Here is a 24,063-nt window from a genome sequence, read left to right on the forward strand (position 1 = left end):
TTAAAAATTAAATTGTTTGACAAATGCTTTATGTTTTCTGCCAATAAAGCCAATTTTAGTAACATTTTATTGATTGAGCTCTTTCTGTCTCTAACATTCAGGACAAGAAAATAACATTCTGTGAAGGTCCGCAAAATAACGTCCCTCACACCTTTAAAGAATTCCACATCTTGTCTTTCTGGGAACGTTACTAGACAACGGCCCTAACACCAACAAGCAAGTTATGAGAACATTTTGAGAATGTCAAATTTTCCAATAAGGTTTGGTCCCCTAAACATTCTGAGAACGTTCTGAATGTTCTGTAAAGGTCTCCCAAATAACGTCCTCCAAACCTTGGACGTTAAAAAGAACTCAACATTGTGACATTCTCAGAACGTCCTTAACACCGACGGGGACGTTCTAAGAATGCTCAGGGAACATAAAATTTCTAGCTGGGTTGTCACTCTGTTAATATTGTTTGGAGTTTTGTTCTATCTCTCTCTCCATCTCTCCCCTTTCTGCACTGACTGCGCATGGGAGAGAAAAGTTGTAAGGGCGAAGACACACTGTAAAAGCTGTGCTTTTGGTTTATTCTCAGTGAGTAAAGAGCCGTCACAACTGCAGATCTCCGACTGGTTATTCCTTCATAAAAATAAGAAAACACAACACTGAACCGGTTACATAGACATGTCGTGTAATGCATTTGACCTGCTTCTCAATGGCAAGAAGTGATTCAACTGGGTAAATACCAAATCCTCCTGGGTAATCTCTATATTTTGTCAAAATAAAGTTTCGAACCTGTAGATACTTAAAAAAGTCCACATTAGGAATACTAAACTTATCCTTAATCTGTTGGAATGTAAGAATCGTACCATCCTGAATAATATCACCCACCACTTTAATGCCCTTATCACTCCAATCTTCCAGCCCAGCTCTAAGGCCTGGTGGGAAATCTGGATTTCCATGGAGAGGGGTTGATAGTGAGAAACAATTCTCATAACCTTAACGTTTTCTAATTTGTCGCCATATGTCTAACATATTCTTTACAATACTATTACCTTTGATCAGAGCAGAAGCTTTAGCAGTTGAGATATAAAGCAAATTACGTAGTGGATACCCGTCCAGGGATGCAGCTTCAGGTCCAATCCAAGTAGATTCTGGGTCATCTATAAGCCATTCTAAAAGAAACCTAGACTGAGCAGCCAGATAATAATATAAAAATGATGGGGCAGCTAAACCACCTGATTTAATGGGGAGAATAAGGACATTATATCGTAGTCTTGGTCTTTTTTTAGCCCAAATAAATGAAATTATAGCACTATTCAACTGGGCTATAACTTTTTTAGTCATTTTAATAGGAAGCATTTGAAATAAGTAGAGAAAGCGTGGAAGAACATTCATTTTAATGAGATGAATACGACCCAGTAAGGATAATGGTAGGGCACACCACCTATCCAAATTTTGTATTACCGATTGTAAAAGGGGAATGAAGTTTAGACTTAATAAGTCTGATATCTGAGAGGAAACTTTTATGGCCAAGTAATAAAAGCCCCCGGGGGACCACCGAAATGGATGCGATATACTAAGATTTAATCAATGCGAATTATTAAGAGGCATGGCTTCGCTCTTAGAAAAATGTATTTTGTAACCAGAGAAAGATCCATAATCATTAATTAGTGTCATCAAATTAGGTATAGATTTCTTAGGGGACTCTAAGTAAATCAAAACATCATCAGCATATAACGAAATTTTATGCTGTTGATCCTGTCTTATTTTTACCGCTAAGGGTTCCATTGCCAGGGCAAAAAGTAAAGAGCTCAACGGACATCCTTGTCTTGTACCTCTTTCAATATTAAAGTTACTAGATCTAAGACTATTAGTAATTACAGCAGAAAGAGGAAAAGTGTATAATATACGGATCCATTTATTATAGTCAGCCCCTAACCCAAATATTTTAAGCGCAAAAAAAAGGTATGGCCATTCCAACCGATTGAAAGCCTTTTCTGCATCGAGTGATATAACCAGTGAGTCGGGGCTATATAAAGAACAATGTTTAATAATGTTAAAAAGCCTTCTTATATTATGTGATGAGAATCTACCCCGTATAAATCCTGTCTGATCGTTATTAATAATAGAGGGTAGTATTGACTCCAATCAAGAAGCCAGTACTTTGGCAAGAAGCTTAGAATCTATATTTAAAACAGATATGGACCTATAAGAGGAGCATTCATCAGCTGGTTTACTTTTTTTATGAACCAAGGAAATATTAGCTTCCATCATTGAAGGGGGAAGGACCACTTTTTCAAATGAGTGAAGAATCATTTCATGTAATGGGCCAGATAAAATACTGACAAACTTTTTTATAAAACTCTGCAGTGAGACCATCAGGACCTGGTGCCTTGTTATTAGGGAGAGATTGAATACTATTCTTAAATTCACTGAGAGTTAATGGAGCGTCTAATATCTTTCTCTGGTCATCTGAAATTTGAGGAAGAGATAGGTTTGTAAAAAAAGCTTCCATATTAATTTCAGCACTATAATTAAATTGAGATGTGTACAATTGCTCAAAAAAGATTCTAAAACTATTATTAATTTCCTTATTATTATAATTCAAAGAACCATTCAAATCTTTAATACAAGGTATATTTTGAGTAGATGTCCTAACCCGCAAAAGATTAGCCAAATAGCGATTAGGTTTATTAGCAAATTCGTACATTCTTTGCTTTACAAAGAACATTGATTTCTCCGCCTTTTTCGTAAGTATCGCTTCCAATGCAGTTTTTGGTTTTTGTATGTCACATCTTAGTTCATCTGAGGGAGACAAATTATATCTGGCCTGTAGATCATGTAGTTTGAGCTCTAAGTTTCTCTGTTCTCTTCTACTTTTTTTCCTAAGCCCAGCTGAATATGATATAATTAAACCTCGAGCATATGCTTTTGTTGTATCCCCAAGTAACCCTGGGGAAACACCCGGAGTTTTGTTTTCTACAAAAAAGTGATTCATCTGTTCTGTTAAAAAACCTTCAAAATTAGGGTCAAAATTTAGGTATGAATTATACCTCCATTGTTTAGGGAGTGTCAAGTTACTGAAATTTATGCCTATACAGACAGGTGCTTGATCGGATATCAAAATATCCCCAATATTACAATACTCAACTTTACTAAAAGAAATTTTGGGGGTGAAGATCAAGTCAATTCTACTACTGGTTTTATGAACGGCTGAATAATATGTAATATGTCCTTATCATTAGGGTGTAACACCCTCCAAGTATCAACCAGATCAAGTTCTTTGCAGGTATCCAAAACAGCTTTGGCTCTATTCGACATCTGACCATGATTTTGTGTTGAAGGACATTTATCTACTACTGAGGAGAAAAAACAATTAAAATCACCTGCTATAACTGTGTTGTCACAAAGCCAATCCGCAAGTTTTGAAAAAACCTTAGAAATAAAATCTGTGGTCTGAATAGGTGGAAAATATATATTTAAAACTGAAATGTCTTGCCCATAAAGAGAGCCTCTTAACATAATATATCTTCCTGATTTGTCTGAGACCGTTTTAACTTCAAGTAAGGGTAAACATTTATTAATTAGGATGGCAACATCTCTGCTTTTGGTAGTAAAAGAAGAGCTAAACACCTGTCCGACCCAGTCATGTTTTAACTTAGCGTGCTCAGCAGACGATAAATAGGTTTCTTGTAATAGGGCTATATGGACCTGTTCTTTCTTTAGAAAGCTAAGAATTTTCTTTCTCTTAATAGGATTGTGTATCCCTCTCACATTCCAACTACAAATTTTTAACGTTGGAGTTACTAGACATTATGTGTCAAAAAATAAAATACAAAAGGAGCCACAAAATGAGAGAAAACGCAGGGGAAAAAAGAAGAAAAAAAACAAGAAAAAAAAACGCAGGGGTAAAATCGTTCTTTGCACAATTTTAGAAGAATCAAGTAAAAACTATGTACATCAAAAAAATTGGAACAAAAAAGAGCTATTAACGAAACGAAAAGGACTTTGGTCTGTTACGCCCATTTTGGCCGTCAGCTAGCTTCCCTCTAGTTATAGAGAAGGTGCAGGACCAGCACACGAAAAACAAGCAAAAAAATAAATAAATAAAAAAACCTTTCTAAGGCTTCGATAAGCTACCTTTAGGTAACAGAAAAACTTCCGGACTGCAGCTCAGTCAAATATTGCGACATTAATGGCAATGAAAAAGTAATCACATATGGATCTGTCAGTATTAAAGAAACCATACTAAATTTTCGATAATAAATTGTTATAATAAAATGTAGACCTCAAACGAAATGTCCGATCTCAACAGCTAAACCCTCTAAAACCCTACTGGGATGGGAAAAGGATGCTCAGTCAGTAGCAGTGCGGTCAGGTGAGCCGCTCTGTAGTGGGGCAGACGCCAGAAATGCTGTGACATCCTTTGGGTCCTTGAAAGACCTCTCCTGACCGTTCACCTTGACCCTGAGAACTGCTGGATACAACATGGCAAAGGCAATACCCTTCTCTTTAAGCTGCTGTTTAACATGGTAGAATTCCTGCCTTTTCCTCATCACCGCCGCAGAAAAGTCCTCGAATATCATAATTGAAGCACCGTTGTAGGACAGCGCGCACGTTTGTCTCGCCGCTTGCATGATCCGAAATTTATCCTGAAAGTTGTCGCTGGCCAGGCGGTGGGCAGCGAGTGAGGGCGCGGTGGCATCGATCCAGTTTAACATGCTCACCTTTGAAACTGACCTGTAGCAGCTCTGGTAACCAGGATTTGAAAAAAGAGATTGGATTACTGCCCTCGCATCCCTCTGGAAGACCGACGACCCGCACATTGCATCTTCTGTTTCTGTTCTCCAGATTGTCTATTTTTTCCAGCGCGGACGCCAGTTTTTCCGCGAGATCAGTAAGTTTCACACTAAAGGTGGTCATCGCATCCTTGGAGTCTGATACGCGGCATTCTACCTCAGTAATTCGCGTGTCCAAAGTCCCAATTTTTGGGGAACATTCCTCAAGTTTCTTAAGAACAGGGTCGATTTTCTTTTCAAACGAGCTTTTGACACCTTTAAGCACCTCTGTTGATATTCTTTCTACCAAGCTGTGTGTCTCAGTTTGGCTCAGCAATGACTACGCCTGGTCTGCCATGATCGTTGATTGACTGTCCTCCTGAGGCGATTTAATCTCAGTCGATTTAGAGGTTTTTGCCGACAGATTCAACTTCTTCTGGGTAGTGGGCATGATCGTATGTCCATTCACAAGGTCTTAAAGTATATGCCGTTATATGTCTTATTTTATATACTAAAAATATACCACTGAGCTGCGGAGACCAAATGTTGAGCTGCTACTCCGCCAATACAGTCACGTGACTCCGAAAAAAGATTCTGTCATCTTGATGAATGAGACTCAAAGATCCGAGTAAGTAAAATGATACGAACTTCCCATCACTACTGTCCAGTGTGAAACGTCTGGTGCAGTTTTAATTTTAGAGCTGTAATAAAAGTCTTCTCACACTCAAAGCACAAATACTCTTTCACACCAGAGTGGATCTTAATGTGTTCATTAGGGTTTACTGATTGGTTGATACTTTTCCCACACAGAGTGCATGTGAGTGGTTTATCTACAGTGGTGGTCATCATGTGTTTATTAAGGTCTGAGGAGTTGCTGAAACTCATCCCACACCGAAGCTGTGGGTTTCTCTCCGTTGTGGCTTATCATGTGTAGATAAAGGAGTGATGGTTGTCTGAAACTCTTCCCACACTGAGTGCATGTGAATAGCTTCTCTCCAGTGTGGTTCCTCATGTGTCGATTAAGGTGTGATGAGCAGTTGAAACTCTTCCCACACTTAGTGCATGTGAATGGTTTCTCTCCAGTGTGGATCCTCATGTGTTGATTAAGGTATGATGAGCGGCCGAAACTCTTTCCACACTGAGTGCATGTGAATGGTTTCTCTCCAGTGTGGATCATCATGTGTTTATTAAGGGATGATGAGCAGCTGAAACTCTTCCCACACTGAGTGCATGTGAATGGTTTCTCTCCAGTGTGGATCCTCATGTGTTTATTAAGGGATGATGAGCAGCTGAAACTCTTCCCACATTGAGTGCATGTGAATGGTTTTTCTCCAGTGTGGATCCTCATGTGTAGATTAAGGTCTGATGAGCGGCTGAAACTCTTCCAACACTGAGTGCATGTGAATGGTTTCTCTCCGGTGTGGATCATCATGTGTTCATTAAGGTATGATGATTGCCTGAAACTCTTCCCACACTGAGTGCATGTGAATGGTTTCTCTCCAGTGTGAATCATCATGTGTTGATTAAGCAATGATAACCGGATGAAACTCTTCCCACACTGAGTGCATGTGAATGGTTTCTCTCCCGTGTGGATCATCATGTGGTCATTAAGGTGAGACGATTGGCTGAAACTCTTCCCACACTGAGTGCATGTGAATGGTTTCTTTCCGGTGTGGATTATCATGTGAATCTTAAGATTGCCATTTCCTCCAAAACTCTTTCCACACTGAGTACAGGTGAAACGATTCTTGTCTCTCCTTTTCAAAATACCATCAGTCTGTAAATGATTTTTGTCCTCAATTTTAACATGGTGTTCCTCCGCTTTACTCCCCTCACTCTCTTTAATTAGGTCTGAAAAAAAAAAGTTTTCATTAAGTCTTAAAAACTCTCATCAAAAGCTGAAAATTGTAAAGACACTGGAAACATTGGCTACACACATTGTATTTCTGATGCACATTAAATGTAAAATAAATCAGATCATATTGTGTTTGGTCCATTAACGTGTACACGTTTAAGCAGATTCTATTCAATTCATCTTTATTTATCTAGTGCTTTTACAATGTAAACTGTCAAAGCTGCTTAACATAGATCTTATAATAAATTGAAACGGTGTCAGTCCAGTTTTTAGAGTTTCTTACATAATTGATCATAAAAGAAATTTTGGTCACATTGATAAGACACAGATTTGAAAGGTATAAATGGTGTGACGACCCCAGTATTCTAGTTTGGATGTGGCAGATCCTGATTAGGTGCCATGGTAGCTCCCCAATTGGTTCAAAGCATATAAATGCGAGAGTGAGCTAGCTTCTGTAGGATAGTGTGGCTACTGGCCGTCCTCGCATCAAGACCATCTCTTTATTTTGGCAACCTTATGGTTTTGTTTGGCATTATTTATGTGTAGTTAAAGTTAGTTATTTTCTTTATTTTCCCCTAGACATTTGTTTGTTTCTTGATTTGTTGCTTTATTAGTTGTGTATAATGAATAAGTAGCATATATAATTTTTTTGTTGTCTGAGCTCTTTTATGTTGCAACTCGAACGAGGGGGTCGTAACAATGGCCTATTTTTATTTGTATATATTCATAATTACAACAAAATGTTTCTCTAAAATTTGTTTAGCAGACAGGGAATACTATGGATAGAATACTATGGATAAGATACTGTGGATAGAATGAAAGAACCGACAGGGGAAAGCAAAGAAGGAGGTGTTTTTCTTTATCAATAACTCATGGTTGAGAAACATACATCCAGTTAGATCATTTTGTTCTCCTGATCTGGAACCTTATGCTTCCGTGCCGACCACACTGGGCACCAAGAGAGTTCACAGCTGTTATAAATACAGCTGTCTACATCCACCCTCAAGCCAACACAGAGCAGGCGCTTAGGGAACTGAATGGGAGCATAAGCGACCAGGAAACCACACACCCAGAGGCAGCGTTTATTGTTACAGGGGACTTTAACAACGCCAATCTCAGGAAAATTGCTCCAAAATACTATCACCATATCACCACAAACATGCGTGGTGACCGTATTTTGGACCACTGCTATTCTCCGTTCCGGGACACCAACAAATTCCTCCCCCACCCACTGTTTGGCAAATCAGATGACTCTTCTGTTCTGCTCTTGCCTGCTTACAGGCAGAAACTGAAACGGGAACCACCCACCCTCAAGAGGTTTCAAAGCTGGACGGACCAATCGGATTCCATACTTCAAGAATGTTTTGATCATGTGGACTGGGAGATGTTCCGGACAGCTTCTGATGACGACATTAAGGGCCTACTCACACTATGCCATCCGTACCATGCCCAGGCCCGTTTCCCGGATTGTTTGAGAAGTGTGAATGCGCTGAATGGCACAAGCACGGTTCACTTGGCTGGCCCTGGCCCGGTTGGAAGAGGTGGGCCTGAGCGTGGTTCACTTGGGCTTTGGCGCAGTACGTTTGTAGTGTGAGTGCAAAACGCGCCAAAGCCCGAAACTGAAAGCGAGACGAGACTTTAAGGGACTGTTTCATAGGATTTATTAATCATTCTTGCTGTTCAGTGAACACAAACTGCCGTAATTTATTAAAGACGCAGACACCTCACTGCACGACAGCTGCGCGCCTTCGGCAAACCTCCTCATTCCTGCAGCACGAGAGCTTTATGACTGTTTATAAGCGCCAAATGTGGTGGATGTGTTCGGCGAAATATCTGACTGCGTGTCACTGCATCCCTAAGGACTGTTTGGCGAAATATTTGACTGCATGTCACTGCATATCAAACGACTGAAACGATATAACTAGAGAAATCTCCACTGTGCTACTGAGTGAGTGAGAGCGCTTCTCACTGAACAGTGCAGCAGCAATGATGTAAGCGTGCTGAGGCCCGTTTGTGGTGTGAGTGCGGGCCGTCGGGGGAGACGGGAGGGGGGACAAGCATGGTTTGGCCCAGTTCGAGGCAACTGTACCTAGTGTGAGTACGGCCTAAAGTTTACTCAAGACACCGTTACATGCTTCATCAGAAAGTATATAGAAGACATGGTCCCAACAAAAACTGTCCATATCTTAACTGTCCTAAAATCTGTCCCTAACCCAAAACCATAGATTAATGGCGAAGTTCGAACAGCCCTATCAGTGTGAACCTCCGCCTATAAATCCAGAAATGCTGAGGAACAAAAACAAGCAAACTACAACCTCAGATAAACTATCAAAACAGCAAAACATCAATACAGAGGTACAAGGTAGAGGGGAGGAGTATGTGGCAGGGACTTAATTACATTACGGACTTTAAAAGTAACAAACCCGCCACAGTAAACATTTCTGCGTCTCTCCCGGACGAGCTCAACTCGTTCTACACTTGCTTTAAAGCCCAGGACAGCACCCACACACTGTGCGCTCCGCGGCTGATACCGAAACCGCCAGCAGACTCTATTTCTTTAGTGGACGTAACGAGATCTTTTCGGAACATCCTGAAAGCTACGGCCCAGACCTCTCGCTCTCTCGGCCTGTGGTTTCCACATGCTTTAAGACAGCTACTATTGTGCCCATACCGAAATAATCTAAAACCACATGCTTAATGACAGGCATCCAGTTGCTCTGACACCCATCTTCAGCAAGTGCTTTGAGAAGCTGATTAAAAAGCACATCTGCTCTGTACTGCCTGCTCACACTGACCCTCTGCAATTTGCTTACAGGAATAATCGCTCCACTGATGAAGCAATTGCTTTCACCTTGCACACTGCTCTGTCTCACCTGGAAAATTAAAGCACATATGTGAGAATGCTGTTTGTGGACTACAACTCAGTATTCAACACTATAGTGCCTGCCAAACTAGTGGTGAAGCTCCAGGCTCTGGGTCTACGCAGCTCTCTGTGCAACTAGTTTCTGGACTTCCTTTCAAGCAGATGCCAGGTGGTCAGAATGAACAGCATAACCTCATCCACACTGATCCTCAACACTGGTGATCCACAGGGCTGTGTTCTCAGTCCACTCCTCTACTTCCTGTACACACATGACTGTACAGCCAAACACATCTCCAACGCCATTGTTAAATTTGCTGATGACACAACAGTGGTGGGCCTAATCACAGATAATAATGAGACGGCTCACAGAGAGGAGGTGCACACTCTGACGCAGTGGTGTGAGAAACCACCTCTCACTCAACATCAGCAAAACCAAGGAGCTGGTGGTGGATTTCAGGAAAGAGAATAGAGAACACACCCCCATCACCATCAACGGGACACCAGTGAAGAGAGTCAGCACTTCCAAGTTTCTTGGAGTACACATTGCTGGGGAATTGACATGGACTGCTCACACAGAGGCAGTGCTAAAGAAGGCACAACAACGCCTCTTCTTCCTCAGGGGCCTGTTTCAGAAAGGAGGTTAACTGAAAACTCAGAGTATTTTAACCCTGAAATGCGAGAAACTCTGGTTTTTCCGTTTCAAAATGGCAGGTTTGTTAAACTCGAGAAAGCAGGGTAAGTCAAGCCTGTTTCTGAAAGAGAGGTAACTTTAACTCAGAGTCAGTTACTGTGGTAACTTACTCTGTGAATCTAACCTGGTCAGAAGCAGGTTTTATTCTCTAAACTCAGAGTTTCTGTCGGTCTCCTCCCCTTTTTTAAAGATGAAGCGGTATTTCTCGCCTTAGCCTTACGTTTCCACCCACGTATTTTTATGCTTATTTTGGATACGTGCATAAAAACGATTGATGGAAACGTCATGATGCACATAACTTTTTAAAATATGCATAAAAAACACGCATAACTGAGTAGGATAAACTTTTATTCGATAGAAAATGTGCGCATAAACTACGATGGAAACACTTTTAATGAACAAATTACAGTATGTACATTAAAAAAAGATCATGATCATATGATAATGAAAATGTGTGTAAATGGACAAACCAGCAGGCTGGGCACACTGTAACACGTCTTAAATATTGTTTTAGTCATTCTAAAATGCCTTAACTGTTTCAGTATTAGTGTATATTATTAATAACCTCCGAGTGTCTGGTGCATGTCAAGAGTCTCCGCGTCTCATGGCTTCAGACGCCCCCACGTGTTCATTGTGTTTCAGCATTGTCTTCTGACATCGAGGCGCAAGAACATTAATTAGGCTAAATAAAGAATTAATTGACGCAGCTTCTTCTACCACAGTAAATTCTGTTTTTACTGTTGATATTTGGTGCCAGTTTAATCAGGAAGTGACGATTTTTTTCTCTTTGACTCGTTGGATGGAATTTTATTCGCAACTTATGCAATATTCCAGTTTTGCACATAAATTTATGTAATATATTTGGATGGAAACATAGCTATTGCCTACATTTTAGTCACACACAGAAGAACTGTACTAGAATGGCTTATCCTCTTTTAATAAATAATTAAATTAAATTTACCTTCGACATGCATGTAACTAGATTAATGGGATTATTATTCTTTCTAAAAATTATTTTTAGTACTGCTTACCTTCTAAATGTTATATTAACCTCTATCACTTGATCAATAAAAAAGGCAGACACACAAGTGCACTGTTAAATCATTTAAAACTAATAAATGTATAAAAGAAAAGTTTAGAAAAAAATATATAAACGTCACAAATTACATTACTTATTTTATTATACTTAAATATTTAAATACTTAAAAAGTGAAATTAGGCATTAACTTGAGCAGCTGTTTTCCCACGCTAACTGTCTCTTCTTCACTGATGGTTGCTTCTTTTCAAATATATACGCTCATATTTGCTATAACTTTGCATGAGAACATCAAGTTCAGCTGGAGAAAGAAATGCTGATCTCTTTTATAAGATATTGCCATAGTCACTCGTAATGTCTGCGCTCCATTGATAATGCCTTTTTAAAGTCACGGTGTGCGCGCTTAACTCTGAGTTGGTCTACTCGAAGTTGATTGACCCAACTCAGATCAGCTGTTCTGAAACCGAAAACTCAGAGTTTTTAATCTCTCGGTAAATCAACTCAGAGTTCAAGTTTAAACTCTGAGTTGTTTGAAGCTCCTTACTGAAACAGGCCCCAGGCGTCTCAGGAGGTTTGGAATAAGCCCTCACATCCTCCGCTCGTTCTACACCTGCACTGTGGGGAGCATCCTGTGTGGCTGTATTACCACCTGGGGCCTGTTTCAGTAAGGAGGTTCAAACAACTCTGAGTTTAAACTTGAACTCTGAGTTGATTTACAGAGAGATTAAAAACTCTGAGTTTTCGGTTTCAGAATAGCTGATCTGAGTTGGGTCAATCAACTTCGAGTAGACCAACTCAGAGTTAAGCGCGCGCACCGTGACTTTAAAAAGGCATTATCAATGGAGCGCAGACATTACGAGTGACTATGGCAATTACTTATAAAAGAGATCACCCTTTCTTTCTCCAGCTGAACTTGATGTTCTCATGCAAAGTTATAGCAAATATGAGCGTATATATTTGAAAAGAAGCAACCATCAGTGAAGAAGAGACAGTTAGCGTGGGAAAACAGCTGCTCAAGTTAATGCCTAATTTCACTTTTTAAGTATTTAAATATTTAAGTATAATAAAATAAGTAATGTAATTTGTGACGTTTATATATTTTTTCTAAACTTTCTTTTATACATTTATTAGTTTTAAATGATTTAACAGTGCACTTGTGTGTCTGCCTTTTTTATTGATCAAGTGATAGAGGTTAATATAACATTTAGAAGGTAAGCAGTACTAAAAATAATTTTTAGAAAGAATAATAATCCCATTAATCTAGTTACAATGCATGTCGAAGGTGAATTTAATTTAATTATTTATTAAAAGGATAAGCCATTCTAGTACAGTTCTTCTGTGTGTGACTAAAATGTAGGCAATAGCTATGTTTCCATCCAAATATATTACATAAATGTATGTGCAAAACTGGAATATTGCATAAAAGATGCGAATAAAATTCCATCCAACGAGTCAAAGAGAAAAAAATCGTCACTTCCTGATTAAACTGGCACCAAATATCAACAGTAAAAACAGAATTTACTGTGGTAGAAGAAGCTGCGTCAATTAATTCTTTATTTAGCCTAATTAATGTACTTGTGCCTCGATGTCAGAAGACAATGCTGAAACACAATGAACACGTGGGGGCGTCTGAAGCCATGAGACACGGAGACTCTTGACACGCACCAGACGTTCGGAGGTAATTAATAATATACAATAATACTGAAACAGTTAAGGCATTTTAGAATGACTAAAACAATATTTAAGACATGTTACAGTGTGCTCAGCCTGCTGGGTTGATCATTTACACACATTTTCATTATCATATGATCATGGTCTTTTTTTAATGTACATACACAGCAAATTCATTGGTGTTAAATTTCAAGTGTTGAGGTAATTCAGAGTAAAGTGTTAAAATTCTAGAGTTAGATCGGCATTAGAAGCTGATTTGCCTCCTTGTCACACAGAGTAACATGTATCTACCTTTGTAGAAAACCCTTGTATTTGAGAAACTAATCAGAGTGTCTGAAATCTCACCATACACCCTCATTCACCTGGCCCTTGAATTAGTCAATTAGTTTAGTCCACTAGACAGAAGGAATGACCACAAATAAGTGAATTCAGACACCTGGGGCCTGTTTCAGTAAGGAGGTTTAAACAACTCAGAGTTTAAACTTGAACTCTGAGTTGATTTACCGAGAGATTAAAAACTCTGAGTTTTCGGTTTCAGAACAGCTGATCTGAGCTGGGTCAATCAACTTTGAGTAGACCAACTCAGAGTTAAGCGTGCACAATGTGACTATAAAAAGGCATTATCAATGGAGCGCAGACATTACGACTGACTATGGCAACATCTTAAAAAAAGAGATCAGCATTTCTTTCTCCGGCTGAATTTGATCTGCTAATGCAAAGTTATAGCAAATATGAGTGTATATATTTAAAAGGAAGCAGCCATCAGTGAAACCGAGACAGCGTGGGAAAACAGCTGCTCAAGTTAATGCGTAATTTTTAATTTTAAGTATTTAAACATTTAAGTATAATAAAATAAGTAATGTAATGTCATGTTTATACTTTTTTTCTAAACTTTTATACACTTTTATCAGTTTTAATAGATTTAACAGTGCACTTGTTATGTGTCTGCCTTTTTATTGATCAAGTGATAGAGGTTGATATAACATTAAGAAGGTAAGCAGTAATAAAATTATTTTTAGACAGAATAATAATCCCATTAATCTCTAACAGTACATGTCGAAGGATAAGCTAATTATTTATGAAAAAAAGGACAAGCCTCGTGCATGACTTTGTTCTGTGTGTGACAAAAATGTAGGCAATAGCTGTTTCCATCAAAATTACATACATTTGTGCAACACTGGAATAAAATAAAGCAGCGTTTTTATCCAAAGAGTCGAAGAGAACACAATCATCACTTCCTGATTAACTTGCGCCAAATATCAACAGTAAAAACAGAATTACTGCGGTAGAAGAAGCTGCGTCAATGATTTTTTATTTAATTAATGTACTTGCGCCTCAGAAGACAATTGACACACAATAAACACGTGGGGGCGTTTGAAGCCAGACGCGGAGATCTTGACACGATCCAGACACTCGGAGGTAATTAATAAAATACACTAATACTGAAACAGTTAAGGCATTTTAGAATCACTAAAACAACATTTAAGATGTCCTGCAGTGTGCTCAGTCTGCTGGTTTGTCCTTTCACACACATTTTCATCATCATCTCTAACAAACCTTTTTTTAATGTACATACTGTAATTTGTTAAGTGCACTTCGTAGTTTATGTGCATCTTATCAAATAAAATATCTTATCAAATAAAAGTTTAACTCAGTTATGCACATGTTTTATTATGCGTATTTTCAAAAGTTATGTGAATCATGACGTTTCCATCAATCCTTTTTATGCACATTTCCAAAAAGAGCTCTAAAATAGGTGTGTGGAAATGTAAGACTAATGCGAGAAATACTGCTTCATCTTTAAAAAGGGGAGGAGACCGACGTTAACGACGTTAACTGAGTTAACGTTAACTCTCTTTTAGAAACAGGCTTGACTTACCCTGCTTTCTCGAGTTTAACAAACCTGCCTTTTTGAAACGGAAAACCCAGAGTTTCTCTCATTTCAGGGTTAAACTACTCTGAGTTTTAACTTAACCTGCTTTCTGAAACAGGCCCCTGCTGTTGAACACCTGCTGTTAACAAGCACAATCACTGAAGGAATAAGAAATTGAAGGAAGAAATAAAACTACAGACACAGCCTCACACCAATCCAACTGAATTAAAACAGAGGATTAAACAACTCCATTAAATAATAGTATAAGCAGCTTCACTGATTACAGTTTGACTTCATTTCTGTAAGAATATTTGACAATGAACAGAGGTTTATATTTTTTTATTAAAATATTTCATTTGACCTCACCATCATAGAGATCAGAGGCTGCTTATTTGAGATCTTGAAGCTTTACTCTTATATCCTAATGTTTCTCTGACTGTTATAGCCGTGTTTCTAAAACTCATTAGCTATAGCAAGAAAGGTCAAGAGAAACTATACTGTTTATGCTTAATTGTTATAGATTTAATTTCCGGTTTTTATTAAGTTGATTCATAAAGATATGCAAATATAGTTGTATTAAAACTGCATGGGACAATACTACTGGCAGTCTGCTGCTCTTCATAGAAAATTCAACAAACAATTAGGATGCAATTAATAATTAACCTGTCATGCACTAAACATTCAAGCTCCAGCTTGCTCTTTATGACACACAGGCATCAAGAATCAGGACATGAACCTCAACCGTGGTTGCTAAAAAAAAAAAGCCGCATAGTTCATGCCACAATGCATGCTGGGTGCCAGCATAGTACAAAGCTCCCAGCATGCATTGCAGCATGAATAAATTATGCAGCTTTATGTTATTACAATCTCTTTCTTTTCCTTTATTTTGTGTTGTTTTTGGGAGGTAATGTTTCAGTAGAGTGTTTTTTTTAACTTGATTTTTATTTTTTTGTTTGTCACCATCATTGAGAATCAAAGACTAATTATTGATGTCTGGGTGTTTTTGAGTTCTGCCATAGATCAAACATTCTCATTGTAAATATTGTTTTTATTTTATTGGAGCTTCAGTGGTTTCATTTATGTATATTATTTATTTCTCACACATAACTAATATGATATTGAATTAGAAAACAAGCAGGAAAGGATGGCTATGTTATCATAAATAATCTCTTCAGACTGACGCTTTAATTTTCTTTTGGCTTTCCATGCTATATGTATAAATAGTGTAATTAACACTATCTATAGCAGCCAAAATAAAAGACATTTATAGTAAGAAGTTGAAGAGCCTGACTAAAGCAGACTCTGTCCTCCATCATGGTGACTTCAAATGAACAACTGAAATTTCATTAAGAGCTTTTGTTCACATGACAGAAATAAAATCAAAGGTCAGTAATAGGTGAAGCTCCATGATAAGTTGTTTAATTTGATGAGTTTTTTTTAAAGATGTTGAAAAATAACATTTTTTATTGTGTAATTCGTTTTATTTTTATTGATTATTATTTTATTTAGAGTTTTTCTCAGTTGATTTCATCTTTGGTTTTGGCTTGTGTTTTTCTTTCATTCAGTGATTCTGCTTGTTAACAGTTGTTCATCAACAATTCTCAATCCTCCTTTAATTAGACACTTAATTGTCTCATTAACTTCATCACTGTCTAGTGTTCTCACTACAGAGGGCTGAACACTCAGTTAGGATTTTGCTGTGGAATTTAAGGCTTAAGTGTATTCAAATGAAAAATACAGACTATGGGATGTATTTTTAACAGAAATATTCTGGAAACTGAATTTACGAATGTAAAATGTTGAAAACAGCAGATTACTGGCAACCACTGCTGCCAGTATTTTGACATACATTTAACAGATATTTTACACAATAAGAGTTTGCTAATTAACACTCTGAGTGTTAAAAATTTTAACACTTTCAAAAATGTTATTTTAACACTTATAGTGGTTCCCATAGAAACACTGAGGGAGTGTTAATTTTAACTCTAAGGTAGTTAAATCTACCAAATCTAAAATTTGCAGTGTGAGATCGATAAAAAAATACAGACTGTTGAATGTGCTTTTAACAGAAATATTCTGTAAACTGAATTTATGAATGTTAAAAACAGCAGATTACTGGCAACCACAGCTGCTGGTATTTTTCCGTAAAATCTAAAAATGAAAAAAAAGAAAGAAAAACAGCAAAACGGTTTTTGTGTCACCATTGTGGAGGATAATAGCGTCTCTGTTCAAGTCCAAGATGAACTGAGAAAATTTGATGTTATGCTGCATCTTCTTTTGTTTAAAGGTAACTGTGTAGTTACTAATGCAGTCAAAATCTGTTTGCTACTAGCAATCACACATGAAAACATTATTGCATCAAAAGACTTTACATTTTTGTGCACTAAGCTATAATTTTGTAAAATAAACAATGTGTTAGTTCATGAAATATGGTTAATTTTTGTAAATTTATACAGTTATATAAAACTTCCATGTTTTTCACAGAAAGATTCTGGCAACCACAGCTGCTGGTATTTTTTTCGGAAATTTAACAAATATTTTACACAATAAGTGTTTGTTAATTAACACTCTCTTGGTGTAGACAATGTTAACACTTTCAAAAGTGTTATTTTTAACACTTATAGTGGTTCCCATATAAACTCTGAGGGAGTGTTAATTTTAACTCCAAGGTAGTTAAATCTACTATCTAAAATTTGCAGTGTACTGTAATTTGTTCATTAAAAGTGTTTCCATCGTAGTTTATGCGCACATTTTCTATCGAATAAAAGTTTATCCTACTCAGTTATGCGCATTTTTTATGCATATTTAAAAAAGTTATGTGCATCATGAGGTTTCTATCAATCGTTTTTATGCACGTATCCAAAATAAGCATAAAAATAGGTGGGTGGAGACGTAAGGCTAAGGCGAGAAATACCACTTCATCTTTAAAAAAGGGGAGGAGACCGACAGAAACTCTGAGTTTAGAGAATAAAACCTGCTTCCGGCCAATGTTAGATTCACAGAGTAAGTTACCACAGTAACTGACTCTGAGTTAAAGTTACCTTTCTTTCAGAAACAGGCTTGACTTACTCTGCTTTCTCCAGTTTAACAAACCTGCCATTTTGAAACGGAAAACCCAGAGTTTCTCTCATTTCAGGGTTAAAATACTCTGAGTTTTCAGTTAACCTCCTTTCTGAAACAGGCCCCTAGTATGTAAATAGCACCAGCAGCAATCGCAAAGGCCTACATAGGATTGTGTGAACTGCTGGACGCGTAGTAGGAGGTGAGCTTCCCTCCCACCACGACATCTACACCAGGCGGTGCATGAGGAAAGCCAAGTGAATTATCAGCGACTCCAGCCACCCAAGCCATAGACTTTTCTCTCTTATTTACGTGTACGCGCAAACCCGGGATATTTGAAACCTGCGGCTCCGCCCTCTAACACAGAAACCTAGACACACACACACACACGCAAACATGCCGGTCGATTGAAGTCACACTGCAGATGGATATTATTGAGTCTCTACCCAAAGATGAAACCTCAGCTTTATAGCCAAGCAGTTGGAAACTACTGGAAACTTCTGCAAACTACATGCTACAAAGAATACTTCATCGGCTTTTGTTAAAGGAAGGATCAGTAAAGAGTAACTTACTGCTGGACGTCAGGATGGGTTTCTTCCTCCATTTCTCAAGTGTAAGTACGTGCGATTAAAGCTGCCTCGTTTACTCTAGCTTGCAAATGTATTTAGTTGTGATTTGTCACTTGTAACCGCGTGTACTGTATGAGGTTAACTCGCTTTATTCTCATATCGGGTGCAAAGCCACGTTAAAAACGTGACGCGTGCTGCTTTGTCTACGGAGCTCCGTGGAGGAGGGTAGTGTTTGTGTGTGTGTGCGTGTACGCGGGCTGTCGTCCGGAGGTGTGTGTGTGTGCGTTGTCGTCCGGACCAGGGTTAAGTGTTTGTGTGTGTGTCTGTTTGTGTGCGCGCGCGCTTTCGTCCGGAGCAGGGTTAAGTGTTTGTGTTTGTGTGTTAGGACGAGGGCAATATGTGTTTGTGTGTGTGTCTGTGAAAAGAGCAGAGTGAGACAAGCTAGAAGATCTCCTCAACTGTTTTTGCACAATAAAATAGTCAGTCGTCTGTATTTTCAAGTCCACCGTCTGTATTTACATTGACCCACTGGCAGCTAAAATCCACGCCTACACTATCGAGCGTGTATGAACTGTGATTACTTTTATATTGCTGATTAGCTGTTGGGCATTTCACTCTCTCACTGAAGGCAGTCGACCAATCGCAACAGACTGTCATTGGTCCAATCAGCGCAGATTAGCTCCGCGCTAAGGAGGGGTTTGAGAACAAATAAATCACTGGACGATTCATACAGGAGTCGCTGGGATAATTAGGTAAAAAAAATGCAGATTATAAGACCATGAAAGTGTTTTTTGACCTAGCATGCATATTAGACTGTTGTTGGAGACCCTTACAACCAAGATATGACCCTATTTCGTGTATAATATGGGCTCTTTATGGTACTTTCAAGTCCATAGTTTCGTTATAAAAACACTTGTCTTCTTCACAAAACCAACCATAAGCATGTTGGATAGATGAATTGGTAAATATGGACTCATATCAAAGGGGTATGATGTCCATGTTATATGAAGTGGTCTAAAGAACTGCCCCCCCTTGCCTCAATTGTATAAAGCTAAAATGGGAAGACAGACTGGTACTAGAAATAGCAGATACAGCTTGGCAATATGCTATAGAACTGGTACACTCATCCCCTGTATGTATTAGACATGGTCTTCTACAGATTAAGGTGCTTCTTAGGCTTCACCTATCTAGGAGCAATCTGGCAAAAATGTATCCAGGGTCAGATTCATCTTGCCCCAGATGTGGTTTGGTGCCAGCAGATCTGATGTTCTGGCGATGCCCTAGATTACATAAATTTTGGGCCAATATTTTTAGATCATTTTCATCTATATGTAATAGAGATCATTGCCTTTTCTTCTTTATTGGCCAGACGTCTGATTCTCCTAAGATGAAAAAACAAACCCACCATCCCACAAACATTGGAGATTAGAATTGTTATCACATCTTAAACTCGAGCACCTAAAGTACATCATCCGAGACTCTACAAAAAAGTCTTAGAGGTTTGGCAGCCTTTCCTCTCCTACATTGAACGCTCAGAGGTTATTATATCCTTGGTGAGAGTTTATCACTAGTTTCCTAATTTATTTGATCTATTTTTATTAATTCATTTATTTTTATCTTTCACCCTTGTTCTTTATGGGGTGTATGTCTGTAACTATGTACCATGTTAATTTGTTGTTCAATATGTGTTGTTTAAAAATTAAAGACTTTGGAAAAATCAATTAAAATAGTTGAATAATAAGAAAGTAAGAAGTACTAAAACATAGTTTTAAGAAGTGTAATAATCCAATTAATCTACTTACAGTAGATGTCTCTGTTGAAGGTCTGTGAATTTAAGATAGTTATTAATTAAAGAAGAACAAGCCTTTCTCGTACGTGACTTTGTTCTTTGTGTGACTAAAATGTAGGTAATGGGTAAGCAGGATGAGAAAAAATTATATATTATTCTATTATATATTCCTTCTATGCTAATCAAGGACTTCTGAGACATTGCAAGCATGGGATAGGTCCTCCTGGCTTGGCAGAGTTGATCACAGCTCCAGTACACATCTCTGCCATTTGCTTGCAGTAACCATGTGCTTTTCACCATACACAATTCTTCTGCTTGTGATCTTCCTTCAAATAGCTTTGTCATGTTTGGTGTCATTTGACAGTTTATGACTTAAGCATTGTAGTGCTAAAATCAACAGAGACATTGATTGCTTGTATTTAAATATACAATATATTTACTATTGTTGAGTCATGGCCTGAGGAGAGTATGTTAATGTTCTTCTCACCCACTTTATCTCCTCAACTGTGCTCTCTTATGTTCAGCTGGTTTTGTGGGTTGATTTTCACTCATCTTTAACAATGCTTTGCTCAGGGTATAATACGTAAAGGTAAGTGTTGATCTGGGAGAATGGCTTTTACTCTGCATCTCCTGCACACGGCTGCGTAGCCTCATATGCTAACAAAGACAGTTTCACTGTTATTGTTGCTCAGCAGTGCACGTACAGCTAATTTCTTTATACTGTATGCTAGTTTGTTTCATTCTACTGTCTGTATATTCAAACATGTAACTTAATAAACAACTTTACCTGCTTTAAGTTTGAGATTCTTTCTCTTTATCAATGATAATAACAACTTTGATGGAGTCAGATAAATAATGGATTTAAACACGCCATCCTTCAACTGCTTTCTGTTTCTGATTATTGGTTCAGAATAGCAGTGTAAGCTCCAAACCTTACAGCTATGTTTCCATCCAAAAATGCCAATTAAATTTATTTGCAAAACTGGAATATCGCATAAAAAATATGCAAATAAATCAGTGTTGTCGGGCGACAAGGAGGCAAAGTAGGTGGTGCTGTCGCCTTACAGCAAGAAGGTTGCTGGTTCGAGCCTCGGCTGGGTCAGTTGGCATTTCTGTGTGGAGTTTGCATGTTCTCCCCGAGCTTGCGTGGGTTTTCTCTGGGTGCTCAGGTTTCCCCCACAAGATCAAAGACAAGCAGCATTACACTGTTTTAAGGATCTAAAAATGTATTCTTTAAAAAGCAAAAAGATTCCAATGGTGGCGCCTGCTGGTACGTGAAGAATATGATCAATACTGACGAACTTTACACTCAAAAGTTTGCGTATCATCAGCATGCTGTAATCCATTTCTTAAGCAGCAGAAGTCTTTTTTAGACTAGTTTGTTGGCCAGTTGTAGTCAGTGCAATGCTAAACGTTATTGTTCCACTATAATTTGTTTTGTCTCACATCGTCCCACAACATCATATAGTTTCGAATACTGTACAATGTTTTATAATAATTTATTATTTTAGAGTCCATTTCATTTAGCATATTTAAAATTAGAGTCATCCACGTTTTCTGACATACTTTAAATCAGGGTTTCTACAGGTGTCACCAAGTTAAATTTAAGACTTTTTAAGACATTTTAAGACCATTATGAATGAAATTTTAGACTAAGGAATTTTTCAAATGGCCCAGAAGAAAAGGTTGTTATTTGTCCTATCAAAAAATATTTTTTATATAAAATAATTAATAATACAATAATAGATCAATGATAACAATATTAAAATATTTTAGATATTTCTTAGCAAAAGATCTTAAATATTGTGTAAAAACAAGAGAGTTCGACTTGGATCCACACACTTTTTTCCAAAATAAACTTTCTTTAAAATAAAAAAAATAATTAACAAATTTTTAAATTTTTTTAAAAAACTTTAATAAACTAAATCCATGCACAACAATCTGTCCAGGTGAATATCCTCAACAGTCTTTACCATTATGATAAATAGAGTAAAAATGACCTTTTAAATAAAAGTTGAAAGTTTTTTTGAGATGGATTGTTGGTGATTGTGTGGGTTTTGACCAAATTGGGTAACAAAACATGAACACAGGAAAATGAAGACTTGTTTAAAAAAGATTTAAGACCTACAACAAAACATTTCAGCAAATTTAAGACTTTTTAGGGCCAAATTTTTGATTTTTTAAAACATTTGAGAATTTAAGACATTTTAAGACTCAGCGAAAACCCTGTTTAAACACAATAGCCCTGATAATTAGTTATTATAATAAAGGTTTAATTCTAACTCTGATATTATCTCTGAGAACTAGTAACAACTACTAGAAAGTTTAAACCCATAAAGAAGTTGATGAAAAAAAGGGAATTGTGATCAACCTGACATATGCAAATGGAAAGTACCAAGCCAACACTATCACTGTAATAGCAGACATCTTCTATGAGAATACTGTAGGTCAAATATTCTCAGCTCAGGTGAACTTTTTTTTTAATTTGTTATTTATTTTATATAGCGCCAGTGCTCAAGGGCGCTCTAGACACAGTAGGAGAACAAGAAAAGCAATAACCTTAAGAAGGTAGAGAAAATGGGCGACTAATAATACATAGCATAATGACTAAAGACATGAGAACAAGTAACAAAAGAAACTCATTCCTGTCTTTCAATAAGTGCTTATGTGCATTTAGGAGAACTAGGCAGCACACTCAGGACTGCAACATGGATTTAATTTAGTATTCTTATTATTAAAATATATCTGAATAAAAACTAACCTGTTTGTTCCTGCAGATCTTCCTGTTTGACTGTAAATGTTTCTTCAATCTTCACATCTTCACTCTCCTCTTTAATAAACACCATCTTTATAACAGTGTGTAGATCTGTCGCTTCAGCAGGAGTTTTTCTCTGTTTGGACACTTTATTCTGTTTAAAATGAACAAAACAATGAACAGAAACAAAATAACTTTTCTTAAACACTTGCTTTAACAGTTTCTTTATATGGGAGTGATAGACAAAAATAAATTAGGTAAGTCTGAGCAAGAAACAATAGCCACAAACAAATGACCTGATAAAAACTAGTCCCCCATTATATATATATATATATATATATATATATATATATATATATATATATATATATATATATATATATATATAATGTATACTTGTATTGGAATGACATTATGCTAGTAAATAAATAAAACCTTCATTAAAACACACATTTCTGTTGTTCAAACAATAGCCCTCGATTACTGTTATTAAAATAGTACTTCGTTGTATAAAGTATTAAAATAATAGTCAACCGCAGGTATATAACATCGAAAGAAATACCTGAAACTTTAATCAATCGGTTTATATTTGTGTAAAGTTGTGAAACAAACCTTCCTCCGGTTGAACCGCAGCGCGGAAGCGGCGCAGCCTTATGACGTCACACAATACGCCAAAATAAAAGTCTTTTTTGTTCAGCTTTTTTGCAACTTACTGTTGCAGTGAGAACATGATAAATTTCACACTCCTTTTCACATCTCACATAACATATCTGCTCTCTCTTTCTCTCTCTCTCTCTCTCTCTCTCTCTCTCTCTCTCTCTCAAATACACAGACATTCAGTATTTGAAGTTGATCAAAACTTTTAATCCAAACATTTCACACAATTTTGAAAAACTTGTTTAATCCAAGTCTAAGTGTTTTTTTTTTTTCGTTTTTAATGTTGCAAAAAATTTTACATCACAAAACAGGGAACAATCAACATCGCAAGGCACATTTACAATTAAAATTAATAAAATTATTTAAAATTGTTACAACTGCAGCAAGGAGCAATACAAAAGATCTACATCAAAGGACAAACAAAACATTATGACAATAAATGTTTTAAAAATTAAGTAAAGAGAGCTTCGGTTACTTCACT

The 24,063-nt window shown here is 37.3% G+C and overlaps 1 protein-coding gene across 1 annotated transcript; it reads right to left on the reverse strand.

The window, feature by feature from the left end:
- On the reverse strand, nt 1–23,588 carry zgc:173615. The gene is made up of 3 exons (XM_073948752.1): nt 23,538–23,588; nt 22,932–23,079; nt 1–6,614 (listed from the first exon to the last, which is right to left on the reverse strand). The coding sequence occupies exons 2-3, from the start codon at nt 23,014–23,016 to the stop codon at nt 5,620–5,622; spliced, it is 1,080 nt and encodes a 359-aa protein (XP_073804853.1). The 5' UTR covers nt 23,017–23,079; nt 23,538–23,588; the 3' UTR covers nt 1–5,619.
- Nucleotides 23,589–24,063: the final 475 nt, after the last annotated feature.

Source organism: Danio rerio, chromosome 4 (assembly GCF_049306965.1).
Source record: "Danio rerio strain Tuebingen ecotype United States chromosome 4, GRCz12tu, whole genome shotgun sequence".
NCBI lineage: Eukaryota > Metazoa > Chordata > Actinopteri > Cypriniformes > Danionidae > Danio > Danio rerio.

What these genes read in the sequence shown, in the direction of transcription:
- zgc:173615 (XM_073948752.1), bottom strand. Translation starts at nt 23,016, where the DNA reads ATGGTGTTTATTAAAGAGGAGAGTGAAGATGTGAAGATTGAAGAAACA. An exon ending in AGATCTGCAGGAACAAACAG is followed by an intron (nt 6,615 to 22,931) that starts GTTAGTTTTTAT and finishes TTTTTTTTTCAG; the next exon opens with ACCTAATTAAAGAGAGTGAG.